We start from the raw sequence: 22,922 nt of genomic DNA on the forward strand, positions 1-22,922 counted from the left end.
TGCTTAGATCTTAAATTGAAATGACCCAAACCAAAAAAAAAGTTTATATTATTGCTTTTGGTTTACAAACAAAAAACATCCATTTTGATTTTATTATTTTATTTTTTGAACAACCCACTGACATTTTTTGGCATTTACAATTTTCCCACAAACCACAGTCTGACATGACAATGTGGGGAATACAGTACACTTTTTTTTCTTAAATGATACCCAACAGAAAAAACAAATGTATAAAGGCACAACAGGAAGTAGGGCAACAAACTACATTTGCTCCAAGTCTTGACTTTCTCACATTTCTATAGTGATCAAGGAGGAAAAAATGTTATTGGAAATGAGACACTGAAAATGTTTACATGTGATGCCTAATTTTTCCCATCAAATATGAATACAAAAAAAAAGCAATAAATTTGACTTATCTTCCTTTTAATTTGACCCTATTATATAGTTCATGTTAGGAGACTATGAACAGTGAATACATAGACTTCTTTAATAATGTCCTTCACTCAAATTCCCACAAAAATATGGATCCTGTCTCAAGCAGTAAAATCAAGGATCCCTTTCAAAAATTCTTTAAACCGTTAATAGAAAATGTAGAATAATTCATTTATTATCCACCCAGTTAGTTACAATATCCATCAGCTAGCGGTTTCCAGTATGATATTAAGCTATACAAAGAGTAAGGCATGACAAACATTTAACAAGTATAATGAGAACTGTAAAAATAACACACATTTATTGTGATTAGACTCTTGTGAACATTGAAGTATACAGTGTATTTTACGTCAACCACTTCCTATCTCAAACATGGAAAATACTTAGTTGCAGACAACATTCAATTACAGTGCTCTGAATAGTTATCGGGGAGGGTAGAGAAACACCCTCTTCTGATATGGACTCTTAGACTCCGCTGAAGAACAAATGGATTTGACAAATTAAACGAAGTCTATGCACAGCTTCGTATTTTCTCAGCTTACGCAATAAAAAAATATGACATGAAGCGAAAAAGTTAAATGTACAAAAGTCTATCTGAACAATAATGTTATGGCAAGAGAATCATTGTGCCTCATTCATGAAAAACGAGTTTACATCTTCAATCGCTTTCAATGTGACAAAATGCTTTTGTGAACGATTTTCCGTTAGTAAACCCATTCATTTGGTACTTTGTAAAAAAAAAAAAAAAACGAACACAAATTTCTGTGTAAATCATTCGTAAAACCATTCTTATGTACATTGCTACATTCAATTTAATGGGACAATTGGAGTATAAATTGATCTGTAAACCGTTTACACAAATCTGTTCTGCTCCCTTAAAAAGAGCAAAAAAAAAAAAAAAACAACGTTCATAAAACTATTCTACAAATTCTTAAGAATTACATCTCTCACAAATTTCTGTATAAATTGATCATTAAGTTCAATTAAATGTGACAATATTCATATGAATGGCTTAAGGGATGATTAACCTTTCATAAACACGTTTAATTTCTATGAATTACCATTCCAACATGTGTAAATTGTTCGTAAAACCATTCTTGCATTAACATGTCACGTTCAAATCAGGGATGCAAACTCTTGAGGTGAAAAAGGTGACAAAAGTCATAGCAGGAATATATTTTCAGTACCCATTTCAATTTATTTATTATTATTTGTAAAAGGCAGTAAGTTAAGCAGATGAGAAAACTGAGGCTTGCATTTGCTAATGTTTCTGAGGGAAACCCACAAGCCTGCTTTATTAGTCAGAGATCTATGATTCACTAAACAAAGAGCTTGATTGTTTTTACAAAACACAATGACCCCAACAAAGAGATCAAGCAGTAGAAATGACACAACTGATCGAAGATTACGCTGTTACACTGTTGAGTAAAAAAAAAAGAAGTGTATACACAAACATAAGGCTTGGAAATAAAGGCTTAAGCTGCTGGTGCAACGATGACTGCTTTCGTCTCATCTCATAGAGGGTGGGAGGTTATTGGAAAGAAATAAGGCGAAATGTAAAAAGAATGGATTCAACAAAGACACTGGGAACATGATAAACAAGGTTATTCATGAATTTTAGGCACAGAGCTGAGACCAAATGATCTCAATTTATTTTAATTTTTTTCTTGTGCTTCACTGATTATAGTTGGAAACGGGTCATTGCCGTCAACAAGCAATGCCTGGAACAAGTATGAGCAAGTGTGTAAACCATAATCAAGAGTTGCCCCCAACCTGCTCGTGATCAGGAGGTGCAACAGGTATAGTAAGTGCTCAGACACTCTCTGCAAGAACACTCTTGCTTTTATTGTGCTGAAAGAGTTTCTTAGGGCTTGAACCCTGAAAATTCATGCTTTCTACATAGCAAGAGTGCACTTGCACTATTAAGTCAAGGGCACACTTGCACAGGAGGGGAGGATAGCAGATACTACACCTGTATACATGACCCTGCAGGGACCTTAGTCCAAAGTGTCGCAAAGCAGAAGTGTGTGCATAGCCTTTGGGAGAGGGGATATGAGGGAAGGAGTGTAGGGGATCAGTATTTCATGGTGCTAGAGGCTCTGAAATAGGACAGGAACTTAAAGCACAAGCTGACAACAAAGTACCAGATGTTTCTGGCCATTTGCGAACGGGCAATGAAGATGCGCCAGATAAAAACGACCAAGATGGTGTTGAATGTATAGCGAATGTTACGCAGCCTACAGGAAAAAAACAAATAAACAAGAAAAAACAAAATTGGCATGAGAAATGTAAATCCATACAGTTAAAATAATAATACAAAAACACTCCAAGCCTTTTGGTTGGTCCGAGTCAATTGCTTGGAGTTAAGAACACCATTTTTTTTTTTTTTTTTTAACAATATTATTACTTAGATACACAAAGCAATATGTTTGTGTCATAAACGCAAGTACCACTTTAAGTTCTAGCAGAAGTGGGTAAAAGGTTTCAAAATAGAGTGTTATTCAAGTGTGAAAATTCCCTGAAGGGGTGTTCACGTCGACAGCGATTTGTAGCGACAAAGCTTCATTCATTTTCAATGCGAGTTGACGATTTGAGGCAGCATTAATTACATTTATGAGACACATTTGAGCAGTAGTCAACTTTATGCAAACGTGCAGCAATTCAATGTGGAAACTACCGATGGGAGTCAAGACAGTGAACATGATACACATTCTGAGAGAATGCCACATTTGAGAATGAAGTCCTACTAGAAACATCAGTATAATGACTTGGTGCCCTCGTGTAATTATTTTGCCATCAGTGTGAACATCCCTTTAATAGTTAAAGGGATAGTTCACCCAAAAATTAAAACTATCATCATTTACTCTCACTCATGCCATCCCAGATGTGTATGACTTCATTCTGCTGAATATAAACAAAGATTTTTAGAAGAATATTTGTACTCCGTAGGCCCACACAATGCAAGTGAATGGTGGCCAGAAATCTGAAGGTCCAAAAAGCATATAAAAGCAGCATGAAAGTAATCAATGCAAAACCAGTGAGTAAATCCATACCTTCTGAAGAAATATGATACGTGTGGGTGAGAAACAGATCAATATTTAAGGACTTCTTTACTATAAATATCCACTCACTTTTACTTCTTTTTTTTTTTTGGCAATTCACATTCTTTGTGCTTATCACCACCTACATGGCAGGAAAAAGGAACTTAAATACGGATCTATTTCTCACCCACACCTATCATATCGCTTCAGAAGTCATGGATTTAACCCTGGAGTCGTATGGATCACTTTAAAAGTTTTTATGCTTTTTGGACAATTAATTTAGTTATATTATCAACTGGTTTAACATACTAACAGTAATTTAATTAACTGTTAGTTTGTTAAACCAGTTGATAATATAACAGTTCCGCATGCACTGGTGTGTATGTAGTTAAAAATTGCAAATGGAGAAAACTGTGTCATTCAAGTCTCCTGTCTGGGAACATTTTCGATTTGCACACAATTACAATAGCGACGGTCAAAAAAACATTGACGAGAAAAGCACTGTTTGCTGACATTGCTAGACCCAAGTGCCATATACTAATATAATACATTGATACATGATTAACCACTTATGCGGAGATCACCTTAGTATTAATAGTGTGTGGCGTGCAGAAAAGCGCAGGTTAGCCCGAAACAGAACACACTCCCTTTTGTTTTAAGCAGGCAATAATTTAGACAAAAAAAATAACTAAAGTGGGTGTTCATCGCCAATGATGTTATCCTACTCCGGTTTTACAAATGCCATTGCTAAACCATGGTTACTGTAGTAAAACCATGGATTTCTCATAAGTAATCTTACTTTGCATTTGGCAGTATTTTTTCCGAACCATGACCCTAAAACCGTTATACAAATCGAATCGTGAACATTTTGAACCGTAACACCTCTAGTTAATAGTTACACTAATAGTTATCCTCATGGTAACCATGAAGATTTCAATACTCACTTGTTTAAGTGTTTGCGTGCTGCAGGAAGTCCTGACAGCTCTTCATTAAGAACATACTTCTTAGTGCCCATGCAGTAATTCTCCATGTATTCTGCCCAATGTAACTGCCTGACATCAAAGTTAAATACCTGGGAAGAAAGATGACATTCCACAGAGCCACTTTAAGAACAGTCTGTGCAGAACAACATTGAAACTTAAATAGATTTAAATAGGATAGTTCACACAAAAAAGAAAAATGTGTCAACATTTACTCAACCTAATGTTCTTCCAAACCGGTAGGACTTTCTTCCACAGAACACAACTGTAGATATTAGGCAAAGTGACTGCCTCAGTCATCGTTCACTTTCATTGCATCTTTTTTCCATGTAATGAACATTATGTTGACCGAGGCGGTCACTCTGCCATATCTACAATTGTGTTCCATGGAAGAACGAACGGGTGAACTATTCCTTTAAAGCGTTGTGAAAATTCAGGGCTGTAACCCACTTTGTTTTCTATGTGAAGGATTAATTAACAATACACAATTTTAGATTTTCATTTAGAGTATCATACAAAAATTGACACATTTCAACCGATATAACTCAGATGGGATTCATTTAACTACTCATAGCATGTCAATGGCAGAAGGAGAGTGTATTTATACATATAGAAAAAACCCACTTTCTTGTCCTCAGCTCCCATCTGGTTCATGAGCATGGTGACGTTGTCAGTGTTCCACACCCACGAGTGGCTCGTGAAGTACTCCAACACCATCATTGCCTTGTGCAACCGAGTGATTGTCTTCATCATCCTGCATCGCCACAAATACAATGCATAGAGCCAGCAGGAGAAAGGAGAGACACATGAGGGTTAGCTGCAGTTTGTGCAGTTTATTTTTCTTGTTTAATCACTAAAAAGACATTCAGTTTAGCCACAGCTCAATAATGACTTTGATTTGAATGTTTAGCAAGTGTAACAAAGTGTCTACTAGTACATGCAGTGGGGTTAAAAAGTTAAGACTAGTGAAAATGCTTTATTTAATATTTTTCTAATTCAACACAAAATTTCTCTATAAAAATATTAGCATAACATTGAGTGAGAAGGTTAATTATAGAGATTTTTTTTTTTTCTGTATTTTGCTTTAAATGACAGCATGCACTCAAGCTACAATGGAAGCACAAAAATCTGTACATTTGCTTATTTAATAAGTGACCTAATAAAAGAACAGAATTTGGTCAATTTTCTTTTTCTTCAAATTCTAAAGCATTTTTTAAATTACAGGTTTTAACTAGATTTTGAATCCCATATTGTCAATGTATTCTTTTGAACTTTAGAGCCCACTTATGTACATCTTAATGTATACTAAAATACAGGTTAGCATAACAGTAACACCAGGTATAGTAATAACAGGTTAGTAATACCCCTAGTTAGTAAACTGCAATAAATTCACATTATGCTAATTTGCTCAAAGCATTCATTTAACCTTTAGTTTATTGGATTCAGGTTAGATCCCGCTCCGGCACTGCTGACCTCACCCAAAAACATACCTTTGGCAAACACAACTGAGGATTCCATAATGATTTCGGTTGACCAACAAAACAAACGGTTAAAAGACCTTGACTGATCTTGGCGGGCACCTGGTTAAATTTTGTTTTGCTTGAGATATTTGCTGTTTGTATAATTTGTACTGCACATCCATTTAAAGTACCAGATGCATGCCAAATTTCATGCTTTATGTAACATCTACAAAGTACAACTGAAATTCAATTAAAATTTCCCAGTTTCCCACCAAGATGTCTAAAGAGTTGCACAGGGGGATGACAATAAAACATGCATGGCATCAGAACAATGAATAAAAAAAAAAACACTGTCATGGTGTTAAAAAAACATTCAAAACTTCAACAGCATCCGTACTCGCATTTCCAGATATCAAACACATCTACTCCCTGTAATTATATGTAGGTTTGCAATAATGGATGTTTGTCAAACTGAAAAAATATTGCACAAGTATTAAGAGCCTTCTCATTTGTTCATGTAAAATCTGAATTCAGCATTCTTGAAATGTTATTATGATTGCTTAAACCAATTGCTTGTGCAGAGTGTTTGATATCTGGTCCCATTATTTAAAGGAATAGTTCACTCAAAAAACACATGAAAAGTGTGTGTAATTTACTCACCATCATATGGTTTCAATCTTGTATGACTTCTTATGTGAAACAGAAAGGGAAAAGTTAGTCAGAATGTTAGCCTCACTCTAAACCTATGGAAAAAAAGATGCAATAAATGTGAATGGTGACTGAGGATAACATTCTGCCAAATATCTCCTTTTGTGTTCCACATAAAAAAGAAAGTGTTTTTTTTTTTTTTTGTTTGGAACAAGATGATGGTGAGAAAATGCATACAGAATTCAATTTTTTGCGGTGAACTATCCCTTTAAGAAAGCAAGTGCTTTTCTCTTATCAGCTTGCCATTTTCGGCACTTAGAGGAATTTATAGTAAACAGTCAGTTATCTGATCTGAGCTTAGCACTCCCACTTGCTTTGTTAATAGAGGCTGTTGTGTTGATAAAAACATCATTCCCAACTTCCACTATTTTTTTCACAAGAGCAGACCAAAAGACCTCTCTTGAAGACTTGATGGGATGGCACAGAAAAAACAAGAGCTGAAGGGGGATGGATCCATCTCCTTGACATCACAGTACAGGACTGCATTAAGCACCCAAATGCAGTCAGATGTATTCAGAAAAAGCAAAACACAAAAAAAAAAAACGTGCTTGCAGTACTCCCCATGCACCTCATGACATGGTAGTCTGTCAGCAGCGTGTCCAATGCCATGAAGTCAAGCAGATGGCCAGACTGGAATCCTTTCCAGCTGGCCGACCGGCCATGCCACACCACACCACGCCCAACACCAAATGGCGGAGGTGAGGGAGAGGGGAAAGGGTGGAGGAGCGGGTACTGAAGGCCTTACCGGGGCTTCTGACCCGTCAACATGAGAAACCCGTCATACAGCAGGGCAGGTAGGGTGTGACTCACTGTGGTCCAGTACTGATTGGTAAAAGGGTTGGATCGCAGATTAACATTGGGGCGTCTGAAAGCCTGTTCTAAGGGATTGGTCTTGAACGTCATGTTTATGCAGTACTCTGCGGAGAGGAATACAGGCATACAACATACAAGAGGATTTTAACACAGAGCTACAGGACACACACATACACGGCTAAGCAAACACGTGAATGGGAAGCTTGCAGAACCCAGTCTCTGAGTGGGTTGTGCATCCTTCCCCAAGACACTGAGCGAAACGTGATGGCACATGGGGGGCGTGGAGGAGAAAGAGGGGTAAAAGGATGTGGACGAACGGGCTGAGCGGTCGGATTTACCTGGGTTCTTTCCCTGTCATCCTGAGGAAGAGATCATATAGGAATGCTGGTGCCTTGTGGCTTACAGCAATCCAATACTGATTGATAAGGTGATTGGATGTGAGATTAACATTGGGCCGCCTGAAGGCCTGCTCGAGTGGGTTCCTCTTGAAAGTGGATATAACATGGTATTCTATGAGACAAAATGGGGTTCAACAGAGTAAACTGCACAGCTGCGCATGACTTGGTTAAGGGGCAAAAAGCAGCATTCTAATCTAGAAGGCACTTTCTACAATTTATAAACATTGGGATCATTTGGAAGCACCTTGTCAAGAATACTCCTTTTCCACCAACAGGGTGGCTGTGCTGGTGCCTGTACACAATCTGAGCCCCTTTTTGCATGGACCCTTAAAATAATAACATCTCGAAAGCCAACAAAACTAGATGGTACATAAATGCACAGGCACCAAGTGGTAGCATTGGGTTCATTTAGAAAGCATCAATGTACTCATATACTATTGCAAGACTCAATAAGTATGGCTTGCATGGGTGTTTCGGGCCACTTGACGAAACTGTGTCTTGCCCTATTGGGCCAGCGTGATCTTACATTCATTAGCCCCTTTCACACATGCAACCAGGTAAATAAAAGGAAAATCATTGGCTTGCCTTTACTGTTAAATGTCAATTTTTTTAGGGTAATAGGAGTTAAAGAATCACAATTTATGATTCCAGCATTGTCAGATTTTATTGCTGATTTGAAATATGTTCTTTGATTGTAATCTTGACCAACTGTTTGTTAGATTTTGGTCTTTCTCCATTCAAGTAGATAGGAACTCTACTGGCATGACTGGTAATGGCCTCCTGAGAGCGTTTCTAGAGGTGGCCGACAGGGGACTGACTTGCTAGAAAGACTTGTTAGAGCGCAGAGTAATAACATCATCTCCATCTGAACTTTCTAACATTAGCATGTCTTGATCTTGTCTGAACTGAAACCAGTAATCTTATGGCTCTGGTCACACATGCCATCAATATGGAATTGTATAGGTAATGATATAACTTCAACATAAAGGGAAATTGCCAGAGCAACATTTTACACTGTTATCATAAGGGTCATGTTCTCACATGACCTCCAACCTGAAAATTGCAGTACATTTTCTGGAAAAGGCTGTATGTGTGAATGAAGCTATTGTAAAAGCGTTACGCCTTGCATAGTTGCACATTTGGTTTTCTGTGATCATCAAGGTAATGTTATTTACCTGGCTAATATACAGTAGATGACTAGTCGTAAAAGCATCGGTAAGAATGTGTAGGAAATTATAAACCAATCAGTACATTTTTGTAGAAAATGTTTCCAACAACAGTGTGATTATTAATATATCTGTTATATATTAATTATACATCATAGCTGTATAATTTCAAACTATTATTGCAAATTAAATGTTTTTTTACTGTAATATCGGGCCAGTAGAAAAAAATCCTTACGGTTGAGCCCTGTATTGTCATGACTATTGTCAAATTCATCTCAGTAATTCACAATACAAGGAATGCTACATATACAACAGAAAGCTAAATATAACTATATCAATATCAAACCAAACTAATTTGTATTTTAACTAATAATTTATTCATCTGGATTAAATTTTTTCAATATTTAGAGCCTACAAACTAGATAAAATACTATATTTCCAGCACAAAGACAGTATTAAATTGCTTCTGTGTAGCTTTTTGCATACAGACAGATTACGATCTACAATCAGATTTTAAGGTCATACCATTACTAGTAATGGAGGAAGACAATGATACCATCACAACACAGCTGCTGCTAAACCTATCATACCTCCTTTGCTTATCATTACAAGTTTTTTCTTAATTTCAGTGGAAACCTGACAGCTAGATGTTGTGATTGGCTCTGCCGCATTTGACTGCAAAAAGCAGATAACCCTCTTTAAAAATGTGTTCTAACAGTTTGAATACTCAAATCTTATTTGCAAGTGTTTTCACAACTAACAGGGCAAAACAATGAGCCAGATAACGCCCATACTGTGCAAGCATGCTCAAAATGTTAAATGAATAAGTGTGGGAATCTTTTGATCTCTGATGTTAATAGTTTTTCAATTTGCAGTCAAGGGAAAAAAATGAAAAGAAAAAATAAAGCACTAAAGGACACAATGGACATCTGGCAAATGCAGTGATTTATGTTTGAAAAGGTGACTCGTACCGACTTCACCCCAGTGAAATGGGTTGATCCCACCCGTTGTGCAGTTGTACACCAAAATACTTCTCGGCCTGCAACAAAGAAACAGTGTTGGAAATGTAGTGGCATCCCTTTTATGACTTATTTTCCAGTAGTCCATGTGTGAAGGATTTAGTGTGCCTGCTGGTGTTTGTGTAGTTGTCTGACCTTGTATGCTTCTGTGATCCAGAATACCAGGCAGCTGCTAAAGTTGTGTTTATGACTACATCCACTGGCACAAGGTCAGCGACGGCATTATTTGAAGCCCTCATTGTTCGCAGAATCCCTTTCCCTGCCTGTTAAAAAAGGCTGCATTTTTCTAGTCTCTTAACACCATCAAGTACCAATAAGCAATCATTAAAAATGTATGCATTTAGATCTGCTTTAAAAAGCAAAGTAGGTACTCACAGCGATGAATATTCCACTGGGCCCATTGAAATTATCAATCCAGCCCTTTAACAAAGTGCAAAGAAACAGAAAAATAAAGACCGGTGTTGAAAACTCAGACCAAAACCTACTGTGTATAGGTTGTATAATCGAAAATGTACCCAATATGCATTTATGCCATGTTTTTTTTTTTTTGTATCACACCATTAACTTAGAAACATGGTAATGTCAATTGCTGTTGTTCCATCCCAGGACAGTTGTTTGCATTAATTGTTTAATTGTGGTCTTTGTAGTGCTGGGGTTGGAGATGGGAAACCTCTTGACCTGTCTGCTAATAAACTTTTTGTTACTTCTCTCAAACCCTATACTGGGGAAGACGTAACACTATTAAAATCAATTGAAAGTCGAGTTTCCTATGCAGAGTGTTATTTGTGTAGCATGCTATTTGAGTTGCTGCCTACAAATATTATGAGGTTCCACAATGGTTAGGGTGCTGCCTTTGAAGTCAGCTGCCTATGAAGGCAGTAAGCAACAAGGCAGCTCACTAGGTTTTGTAACCGAGTAAGCATCTTTTAACAAGTTGTGAGGATAGAAATTAGCATACTTACAGGGAATGGTTCTTTCCAGCTGGCTCCTACTATAGAGGGCCTGACGATGGCAACATTGATATTTCCACACTCCTGCTGGATTAACTGTTCTGCCAAAGCTTTAGTGTACGTGTATGTGTTAGGCCGCTCACCTAACAGCTTTGGTGTCATTAAAGAAACAAGCTTGTCGTCCATCCACCTGTCAGTGTTGTACAAAACCAGTAGGTGAGGGACAGTTAAAAAAAAAAAAAGGGGTTTCATCCAATTAATGCTGCTTGAAATAGCAATTGTTCTACCCATATTAATTCTGTATGATTTCCTATGAATGGTTTTTTAATGAATCTGTATGTTTATGTGAAGAGCAGTACAAGATAATTTCTTTGCATACAGGTAAGACTTAAAGGCACAGTTTTAGAAAAAATTAATTCAATTAAAATAAGTGTCAAGGGTGGAATAAATGGTCAATTATGACTTTTCACACAAAAAAAACTTTGACTAAGTGTGATCTCAGGGAAAAAATATAAAACGAGAAAAAAAAAAAAATTACATTCTGTAAAATTTACAGCAAAGACAAATAATGTGTGAAAGGTATGTGGTAAGGTATGTGTGAATGTAAATGTCCCTGGCATACACATTTAGTCTATTAGTGTAAAGGGGAAATGGTACAGCACAATGTTTGCTTGGCAAGGACAAAAAAGGTGTTATGCAAAGACAAGACTTACTCAAGTGTGTCTATGAGCTTTCTGTAATCAACAGGTGTTGGATAGACAACCTCTTCGATGAGCTCCCTGTCACAATGGGCGTAAGCTGTGGAAACGTGAAGAAATACCTCCAGATGCTTCATTTTGTGGGCCAAGCTTATCATCTTCTGCGTGGCCAGCACATTCAACTGCATAGCATCTCTGCAGCAGACATGGGACAGAAAGACCACTGAACTGCAAGTACTTACTAAACGTAGGTGGATCGGATTATTTAGAAATAAATGACTTAGTAGACCACAGTATGACATCAAATAATTATTCAATCAAGGAGCTGTAAAAGAACCAAGCAACTTCCTGTGATGTAGCCACTTAATAATCCAGAGGCATCTAAACCTTTAGATGTAGATAAATATTTGTGCAGTGCAACCTTGTAGGAGGAGATTATGTCTTACTTCAGAGGCTCATTGAAGCGTATAGTGGCAGCGCAGTGAAACACTATGTTAATGCAGCCTGTAAGAGTCTCCTGGTCTTCTGTGCTCAGATCCAGATCTGGCTGAGTCAGTTCACTGTTAACTGCCACAATCTTTTCTGCAAAGTCAGGCTGCTCCTCTCGCAGTCTGTCAAAAAGCTGAAGCACAAATTTAAAGGGACGTCACCACAGGCCCAAGATAAATTTTCACAATAATCAAATACAAGTGTCTAGCCCAGCATTATAGCTGAGGCTTTATTTCAGCTTGTGACAGATATGAATTCATATCATGCACAGGGTTGTGTAACAATGCTATCGACATTAACCAGAAATGGCCGGATGTGTTTATAACCACACAGTGTAAAGAGCAATTAGAGAAGACTTATTGGTGCAATTTCCAGCACTCGAAAGTACCCTGATAGTCAGCCTGCAAATCTGGTCTAACATGCTACAATGTTGTATAGATGTGATTTGAATAGTGCATCTGTGGTTTAATTTATTAATCCAATTATAGCACAATTAGGCGCAAGAGGCCTAGGTTACATCAGAGTGGCAGTAAACTAAAACACATTCTGTAGTTTAGGCACAAATTGCAGCTTCATTAAAGGTGTTCCATTCTGGAACTTTTATTAGATTAGCCATTGAAATAGCCAGGCTAGTAATGAATGTTCCTTTAAGTGCAATTTTGCACAGATGTGGACCGAACACTAAAACAAACTGAGTGTTTCCTGCAGCCCAATTGAGCGGCAGCTACTGAATCTACAGTGTGAAAACACAGCACTACCTGTGTATTTTGATTCCCGAACAAATTACTCTTATCAGCCGGTTCTTTTGAATCTACAGCGCAGAACATACGGCGCTTCTGGTATAGTATGATTCCCGAACAAAAGACTCTAATCAGCCGTTTCTATACAGTGAATCAAAAACACAAATACATCAGTCATGGGCTACATCCGAAAACTTAGGCAGCTGACTTGCTAACTTGCTACCTCATCAATTAAATGGCTTAACTGATAGCTGTTTTAAATGAATGGAACCCTTAAGGAAGCTGGTCTCCAAACAGTTTGCAAAGCACCTTATTTTCATCCTACTGCTGTATACAGCCTTCGGAGGCAGCATTTTCCTGGTTTCGGACGCAGCCTTGAAGTTGCACTCATGCACTTGTGTGGATCCAGTGCAAGCCTCGCTTTTGATCCTGAAGTTTTTGATTCAGGCTTATGGAATACGCACTTCAGAGGAAGATATTAGAAGAGCGCTCGATGGGCAGAAAACACACGTCACTCTGCTTACATTTAATATATCATTTACAGTCTATAAATCAAATTAATGTTAACAAATTATACATCTTTTCAACGGTCTAAGAGTTCAACATTGATATCCTATCTCGGTTTCACAATAGCAATGCTCCAGAAACAGCAATTTAGTTATTTGTGCCAGGAGTACAAATGAAAAAATGCAATATCAAAACGGGACTTCACGTGCCAAGCAGTTGATTCACGGCGCCCTCAAGAATCATATCGGCCAAACTGGAAAATGTATCGGTCGATCAGGAGTTAGGATAAATTATTATATTGCAATTATGCCTCTAAAAATTCTGCAAACACATCTTTTACAATAGTTGTTTTAAAGGCATTTCTGATTTGTTACATCAGCCCTGTAGAAACATGAAATTATCTCCTCATTTGGCAACAGGCTGCTGAGGGCAGTAAATGCAATAAGAATGGCATCTCTTATTTCTAAATAACTCTTCCGCAAAAGTACAAAAACATGATTACTGGAATCATTAAGGAACCAGAATTGTAGATAACGGATTACAAATGTGTTTGTAACGGTTTAAAATGAACAAGGTGGCGGAAACTGTCTGAACAGTCAAAGTAACAGTATATCAACAGTTTATTTAATTTTCATCATCAAAATGGTGTTTAAATAAATATATTCATTAAAACTTAAATTACATTTTCAACATATTATATTATTTTTGTCAAATGAACTGCTTTTATTCAGAACCTCACAGCACTATCTAAAATACAATGGAGTTATTTTTGTCAAATAAAGTGCTGCATAATGATCATCACATAAGATGTTGCTTAAATATAATCCAATTACTATTGATTTATTATTAGTGCAACATGGAAATCATAGGCCCTGTAGCACCAAAACTTCAAGTTCTCTACCAACTCTTCAAGCATCCACCTACTCACCTTGCAATTGATCACGTCAGCAATACGGGCATCAGGAGCCTGTCCTGCTTTGGGCCGGACTAGCACATAGGCAGCTTTGACACCGGGACAGGAGCGTAGCAACTTCTCCAGAAGAACTTTCCCCATAAAGCCTGTAGCCCCTGTGATGAGCACATTTTTTCCTTCGTAGTACTCTGGAATGGTGACCATCCTGAGTGCACCTTCCCTCCACTGTTACACCCCTGAAACACAAAATGAGCAGAAACATGGTTGAAAGTACGCTATCACAATTGGGTTGTGTCGATAGACGATGGTCACAGTGATCACAGCTGATGCCTTTGACGATAACAAGATGATATTTGGCTCATTTTCCCATGAATGTATCAAATTCTTCTTATTATAAGGCTATTATTATTATCATCAAATTAATATTACAAATAATTTTCCATGTGGCACGCAGACACGTGCTTGAAGAAACACTTTATTATTAAGAACAGATGACAGAAAAGCCATCTATCCGCATGTATGACACGCTGTTTGAGTGGAGCGGTGCAGTCTTGTGGAGCATAAGCATGTAAAGGTTCTCACTCTTTCTTTGTTTCCGTCTTCTGAATTTTTTTTTAGCAAGAACAATATAATCTCTATGAGTGCTGCAAATGACCTCAGACATCTCAGCTCAGGAGGTGCTTTGAGTTCAGTCCGCTTTATTTCCACAAAGCAGTTTATATATCGGTGATTAAAACAGAATAATACAAAACCATTTTCACCTTGATCCATGATTTATATTTCAGTAATTATTATTTTCACCATTTGAATTTAGAAATGTATTTGATTAAAGTAAAAAAATAATAATAAATTAATAAGTCAAATTCAAAGTTTGAAATCAAGATGTCTTGCTATATTGTGCAGGCTTAACCCTAACCCTGCTTAATAAAATTGACCCCCCCGCCGCGATCATATCGGGTAATGGCAATCTTGCATGCTGATGATAGGACGATCGGAAGATCACCCAACACTACATCACACCTTCAGCCTTCTACATTGCATGTAAATCACTCGCATATGCGAGCAAATTTTGCACTATGCGACCAAAAAACATCTGTTATTAGCCACTGGCAAGTAAATATTAACATTTCACTCGCCAGTGATAGATAGTGTAGTGCCGAAGCACCGAGGCCCTTTTACTGAATAAAAAGCAGTTGATTAAGAAGCTGGATTCAGCCTTGTCTTTCCCTGCATGCTGTCTCACGAGCCCGCAGGAAAAACCACTTGAGTCTCATTCAGTTGAACTCCGAGCATCTCAGGGAACCACACCACGGACGTCACAAGAGCAGCTCTCTTGAGCGTGCGAAGATGAACCACTTCTCAAGTGCACTGATGTGCACGCCGTCTACAGAGGCTTGCGCCAAACTCCCGCGAAAATATAAACAAGGTATAAACGCATTAATGTTGTGAACGCAAAGCACTCTTGTTTCTCTTAAAGGCCATGTAATGTCAAATATCCGTGGTCATTGTGGGTTTATTCACACAGAGTTAATAACATGCAGTGAGACAGAGGAGATGCCCTGCTCTATTTCTATGGAGATGATAAAATGCAAGAAACAGAATCTCAAAGTCTTCACAAGAAATAAGGGCTTGTAAGTTAATCAGAGAGCGTTAAAATAATGTGAGAAAGTGAAGAATTTAAGGCAGAAATATTTTACTATTGCATAATATAATATTATAGCTATACAGGTTGGCTGGTTACAAAAGAAGCAAAAGAAAACAAAACATTGAAAAAGTCCAATGGATCAAAAGTAAATCGGACAAATAAGAGATATATATTTTAGTTATAGAGACATATTTTGATAATTAAAATATTATAGTAATTATTTTCAATGTCATAGTTTTATATTTGACTGTCATTCATACGATTCTGAAGCCTGAAAAGTAAATAATATACCCTTATTTTATTATATGACCCAAGCTAAATTTGTATAAATGACTTGGTTGCGTGCAAGAAGCACACATAGTGAGTTTGTATGGTAATTAATAGTCATAATCGTGAAACAGATAAAACAGGCAATTAATCGTCATAATCACAATTATTTGTTTGACATATATTTTGTTCAGACAAATTTCACAATCTTGACCCCTAATTTTCATTATTAGGTTCCTACCTTGTGAATTGTTTTGTTAAAAATGTGTACGAAATTTCAAACAGTGACAACAGCTTGTATCGTCATTAAAAATTTGATTTCATGATATCATATAAATTGATAGAATGTGAAATTTGTTTAAAAAAATTATAATTATAAAAAAAAATTACAATATACTATATTGCATGAATATATATAAAGAGGCCCCCCTCTCTCAGTTTGCTTAATATATTTTTAGTTACATTATGCTTACATGTCGTCAAAAGTCTCGCAAGTAAAAACAAACATTTAATAGCCAATGAAGATTCTTTCTCCATCATGATCGTAGAGGGTTGCACCTTGCAAATTTCATATTATCACACACATTTCACAGGGGATTGAACTCAAAGAGACCTGTTAAGAAGCCAAAAGCTTTTGCTTGAGAAATCGTGCCTCTAATGCAGTTTCATCAGTTTGCGGTAAATATTTCATAGAGGTGACTTCCTCCCCTTTCTTGCCAAGATCTCACTGGGCTGCATTACTCAATGACAATCAAGTCTTAACTGCGTAATGCACACTTAAGAAGCTCTATTGCTTTATTATCCTGAACCGCAATAAGATTTTGACTTAATGCAGTGAATAAAAATGCATTCAACCCCAAATGGCCTTAAGGTGCATTGACCACAAAAGGCTTTATATTTCACTACACCGCATGCACAATTATTAGGCAAGTGAGTATTATGATCGAATCATTATTTCCATGCACATTTTCCAACTCCAAACCATATAAACCTGAATGCTTATTGGGTTCAATCATTTTCAGGTGATATGTATTTGTGCAATAAGGGAGGATGTGGCGAAAGTGACTAACACCTTATATCAAGGTGTGCATAATTATTAGGCAGCTTCATTACCTCAGGTAAAATGGGCCAAAAAAAAAGAGATTTACCTGACACTGAAGAGTCAAAAATTGTAATTGTAAAAAAGTACTCTACTGCTTGGCTAGCCAGCAAGGGCCTCAAACATATCTAAATAATGACTTGGCCCCCTTCCTCACTTGACTTAAATCCTACTTGTGGGCCCTTCTCAAATGTGAGATTTACAGTGAAGGAAGACGATACACCTCTTTGAACAGCATTTGGGAGGCTGTGGTTGCCGCTTCAACCGATTTCTTCGATTGAGAAGAACAGATCAAGAAACTGACAAACTCAATGGATGGAAGGCTCATGGGTGTAATTGAAAGAAGGTTGGCTATACTGGTCACTGAATATTTTTGAAAGGCCAAAAAATTTATTTAATTGTCATTTTGTTTTACTTATTTTATGCACTTACTCTAAAAATTGAGAATAAACAATTGAGTTGGGAGAAATTATTTTTGTAATTTAGTTGCCTAATAATTTTGCCCACTAATAGTTGCCTAAAAATTGTGCACACTTATATATTCCCCTGAGAAAGACAAAACTCACTTTGACTTTGTTAAACATTCAGGTTTGAGGTACAATAACATTTTGGATTGACAGAGCATTGTGTTTTTTCAACAATAAAATTAATCCTGAGGAATACAATTTGCCTAATTATTGTGCACGCAGTATAATTGATTGGACAAATTTAATAGCATACAAAAACTGCTGCCACTTCAATTCATTCTTCTTATCGCTTGTCCACTGATAACAAGCCAATATGGCCCATTCAGACAGTGTTTCATCAGATACTGGGTTAATCAGTAACATATAAGAGATAACTTAATCTCAGCAATTGATAAAGAAAATCAACATTGTAGCAAACAGCTCCCATTCCAATATTTTGCATTGATGAACCTTTACAAAAACACTATTCAAGATATCAGTCAACCACTTTCTTTCTGATGTTTTAAATAAACTTTAGACGCCTACTTCAATCCTTATGCAAGCTTACGAAGCCACTCAATATAACAAGTTTTGCTGGTTTTTGAGAATGCTGCACAGCCTCCTCCTGTTCAATGCTGCAGCCTTATATTGTTAACACAGGTGCCAAGTCCCACAGCTTTTTTAGGATAAAATCATGCATCATCTGCATACATTTAAATTTTATAAGATTAGGTCACCCAAAAATGTAATTTCTGTCATAATTTACTCACCTCCATGTTGTTCCAACCCCATAAGGATATGTTACAAACCCAGTATATTTAGTTGCGGTCACCATTCACTTTCATAGAAAACTAATTTTATACAATAAAAAGTAAATGGTGACTAAGGGTAACATTCTGCCTAATATCACATTTTGTGTTCAACAGAATAAAAGGATATTTCATAGTTTAGCTCAATCGAAAGCATTTGTGGCATAATGTCGATTACCACCAAAAATAATTTAGACTTGTCTGTTCTTTAAAAAAAAGCTAAAATAGAAGTTACAGTGAGGCACTTACAACGCAAGTGAATGGGGACAATTTTTGGAGGGTTTAAAGACAGAAATGTGAAGCTTATAATTTTATAAAAGCACTTAACTTCATAGCTCAAATAAAACTTGAGTTTTAAACTGAAGAATGATGTGTTTAAATTGTATTTTTACATTGGTTTTAGGGTCTGTTGACATTACATCGTCATGGCAATGAAGTTGTAAAACTGGATAGAACTACGTAGAAATGGTTAGTAAGTGATTGTATCACCCTAAAATCATGTTAACACATATTGTTTATGTAATGTGGCTATTGGCCCCATTCACTTCCATTGTAAGTGCCTCACTGTAACCCAGATTTTAGCTTTTTAGGGGCAATCAAAATAATGTTTTGGTAATCAATATTATGACACAAATGTTGTCAATTGAGCTTAACTTCTTTTGAACCTGGAAGTCAATGATAACAGAATTTTCATTTTTGAGTGAACTATCATTTATGTCTCCCAAAATGATTTATTTTGCTAGATGGCTTGTTTTTTTCCCTCTCACTTGCATCAAAGGCAAGCAGCCAATCTAGGCCTACAAGGGCTTATAAATGCCAGTTTAATTTTAGGGGTCAGGTGGATTATTCTGGATGCCAAGACAAGACGTTGTGCAGTGCGATTTATTTCCAAAAGCCATTTGGCACTTCTGTAAGTAAGGGCAGAAAAGCACCAATTTAGTGACAACAGCACTGAACTGCTCCCAACTCTGGAGAGCTGATCTAAAAAGGGAGCTCTGGGGCTTTGGCAAAAAAAGAAGAAATATTTCAGCAGCCTCTATCGAGAGGTTGGCATTTTCTAACCCCGAAAGCTGATCTCTCGGCAAAGAGAAGATGATTGGGGATCTGACTGGAGATCCGCCTCCTACTGTATCCTCTATGGGGCCATCTGACATGATCAAGACCCTTTCATGTACACTAGATGCAAGTTGATCCTGGATCCCACATCCTCAGTTTGAATAATTGATGTTTCACATAGGCTTGTAGTACTGTAACAAGTATGACGCATGTAAACAAATACTAAAGCGAAAACAATAACAAGAGATTAGGATTGATTGTGGTCAGGAGTGCATTAGCATAAAGGCTTTACATTAAGAGCCGAAATAATAGTACTCAAGTTTAATGGTGCAGCTCAGATATCTAGTGTGCATTGCAAATAGTGATAAGCCTCGGTACTGTAGGACAGTATCAAAGATACAGTGAAAGTGATAAAGTTAAAGGTGCTGTAAGTGATTTTAGCCCTTCTGGAATTTCCACAAGAATGCAGCTGGATTAGCCATGCCCCCTCTTTCCAAAACCCAGCACTAAAAAGAAACCAAATTATCTTTATTTGCCACGCTTCCATTATCGTGCCAAATTAGGGCGTGCTTGTGTGTGCCAGTTGCGTTTCCACTGTCACTTCATCGTGCCTCCTCTGGGCTTTCTCTGGGCTAACGGCCTGCCGATTACCCTTAGGCCAAACAAGGCCAACCAGAGATTGAGGCGGGTTCAATGTCAAAGGCTTTGCCGAACTTCCTAGGTTGTGTATCCAGCGCACAACAGTATAGGTTCAAGGGATAAAATGCAGGTATAGTACATCTATAGTATCTGTTAAAATGCCCAATGGACAAAGCGGTGTCCAAAGAAATTACTCTCCAGGGTTTGGTGAACTTTTATAGACTGTGTGCTGGGACATCATCTCACTGTTAGTGGAGAGATCACTCGGGACACCATAGCAGTTACAGTCAGTGAGTTGTCAACACCAACTTATCTTGCTGTTTACATTCGATATAAATCCAGTATTCTAGATAACTAGATAGCATGATACCTCAGCTTGAGTTTCGCTCTTACTTGTGAAATGGGCAGGTTGTGTGAAGTTGGCACTGAAGCAGCGTATTAAGGGGCAAAATGCTGTGGAGTTATGTGCTGAGGGCCATTAGTGGAAAAGTGTCTATAAAGCTGCGTACACACTGCCAGCGACATCGCGCGTGACAGCAACTCCATCCCATTCATTTTCAATGAGAGCACAGCAACTTCCGGCGACACGAGCTGTCGCGATCGTTGGCGACTAGATGTGGGCGTGTCCAGCGACAAAGTTGAGACAAGTTCAACTTTATTCAAATGAAGAGCGACAACGGAAGCAACAGCCAATAGGAGAGAAGACGGGAGAGCTCACGTGATCCTTCTCTCTCTCTCTCAGCTCCTGCAGTAACGGAAAGATGGATGAAAGGATAATTCTTGCTGTTAGAAATTTTCCAGTGCTCTATGATATGGATATGGTATATCCAGCCGCAGCTCTTGCACTCGCCGTGCTGTCGACTGCCGACATATTTTTATTTGTTGTTTACAGAGTTTATTGCCATCACAGAGACTGAAGATATCTCAAGACACTTTATTTCATTCTATCTTTCAAGCAGTAAAATAATGTTTTTTTGCATGCCTTTCCATGAACGAAAAATCGCTTACAGCACCTCCAGCCACAGGGTGAATAAATTGGTGTTGTCATGAGACTACACTGCATTCACGCCTTGTGACCCTCATTAAAATGACAGCAGTAAGGATTGTCAGAGAAATGAACTGACTTAAAAACACAAATATTTCAAAAGCAGAAAAATATGTCTTTTTAAAAGGATAGGCCTATATATGAAACATTTCCGAGTCCATCATGTCAGACGTTTATTTCCTTGTCTGACATTTCTGAAGATGACGAGTAGACACTAAAAACTACAAATAACGTTTCCGAATCTTACAAAATAAACAAATAATATGATTTCTTACATATATATAAAAGTGAAAAGCAGATAATCTGCGAGTGTATTTTGACCGCTTGAACAAAACGCAGTTGACTGAACGTTGAGCGCGAACCACATGCTTCACATCGCGCCCTGTTCCATTACCTAAACTTTAATTTGATTTTTCAAAGCATATGGGAAAAACACATCAAAGTCAATAATGTTTCACAATTGCACACCATTTATTTGACGTTTAAACGGTGCAATAAAAGTCTGGAATACGAGTATTTAATAATTTCACATTAAAGAAGTGAGACTGTAATAAAACTGCTACATTTCAAGTCGAGCTGCCCATATAGGCTAATATCCACAAGCTGTGTATATGCGACACAAAATGTCTTCATGGTCCCCTATATTTACAAAACAGAACTTTTCAATTAAATATTCCATTTAACTCCTGGCAGCATTAGGAGAAAACCGGCAGCTTTGAAATGTGGATCCCGTGGTGCGTCCGAGTGCTTTCAGGGAGGTTTCCTTCACACCGGCGTAGAAAAAACAATTCCGCATGCGAAAGTGTGCTAACAGCTAGCAAACGTGCCGAACTAAAATATCGCGCAGAAGAAAACGAACAGACAAACTATTTGATTGTGAAGCACGCGAAATCTTACCTGAGATGTTTACTATATTCCCTCAGCTCTGTTGCTGCGTGACGACCGTTGGGTTACAGTGATCTATCCAGCAGTGATGGGAAATGCAGTGAGGGAATGGATGTAGCCTAGCTTTGCTGAAAAGGAACTGTAATGGGTTGCCAGATGATGCGTTTCAATGAAGATCTGACGACACAACCAAGTGTAGGTGAAGACGTCACGGGAGATCGCTTCGTGATGATCGCTTGTGCAACGAGTTTTTATTTATTTTATTTATTTATTTATTTAACTCTCTCTCTATAATGCAGTGCAAACTGTTCGTGCTTTTGTGATGCAGTGATAATCGTTCATTTTTTCCGTAATTTGCAATAGAGTGCAACAGTGTCCCACCTACTTATTCAGCCTCCTGGGTCCCGGAAGTATTTTCCCCATTTATAGAATTTTAATAAAATCCTTCATAAAAGAGTTGTACCAACTCTTGAACCAAACCAACCAGCTCAGAGGTAAATCACATCACAAACTTTGTTTTGAGGAACAAGGCTGTGTACTTACCGTATTTCATGAGGGCACAAACTACAATTCCATGAGGCATTGCAAATTATGTAAATGAATATAAATGAAGGGAATATATAAACTATTGATTTTAGGTTATTGATTTTAAATATAGAAACATTATATTTTTTATGTTTATTGCAAAATATTCTGATATGTACAAATAGATAACTT

The 22,922-nt window shown here is 37.4% G+C and overlaps 1 protein-coding gene across 2 annotated transcripts; it reads right to left on the bottom strand.

Moving 5' to 3' along the window:
- Window positions 1-1,165: 1,165 nt before the first annotated feature.
- On the bottom strand, window positions 1,166-22,366 carry far1 (fatty acyl CoA reductase 1). 2 transcript variants are annotated; one of them, XM_052119996.1, is made up of 12 exons: window positions 22,218-22,366; window positions 14,330-14,550; window positions 12,112-12,287; window positions 11,681-11,860; window positions 10,980-11,157; window positions 10,393-10,437; window positions 10,153-10,280; window positions 9,970-10,037; window positions 7,367-7,538; window positions 5,078-5,207; window positions 4,418-4,545; window positions 1,166-2,669 (listed from the first exon to the last, which is right to left on the bottom strand). In XM_052119996.1, exons 2-12 carry the CDS (start codon window positions 14,516-14,518, stop codon window positions 2,507-2,509), a joined length of 1,557 nt encoding a protein of 518 aa, XP_051975956.1. In that variant the 5' UTR covers window positions 14,519-14,550; window positions 22,218-22,366; the 3' UTR covers window positions 1,166-2,506. The 2 variants fall into 2 exon arrangements, with proteins under 2 accessions (XP_051975956.1, XP_051975955.1); XM_052119995.1 differs by lacking the exon at window positions 7,367-7,538 and adding an exon at window positions 7,773-7,944.
- Between the last annotated feature and the right edge of the window lie 556 nt (window positions 22,367-22,922).

This window comes from Xyrauchen texanus, chromosome 46 (genome assembly GCF_025860055.1).
Source record: "Xyrauchen texanus isolate HMW12.3.18 chromosome 46, RBS_HiC_50CHRs, whole genome shotgun sequence".
NCBI lineage: Eukaryota > Metazoa > Chordata > Actinopteri > Cypriniformes > Catostomidae > Xyrauchen > Xyrauchen texanus.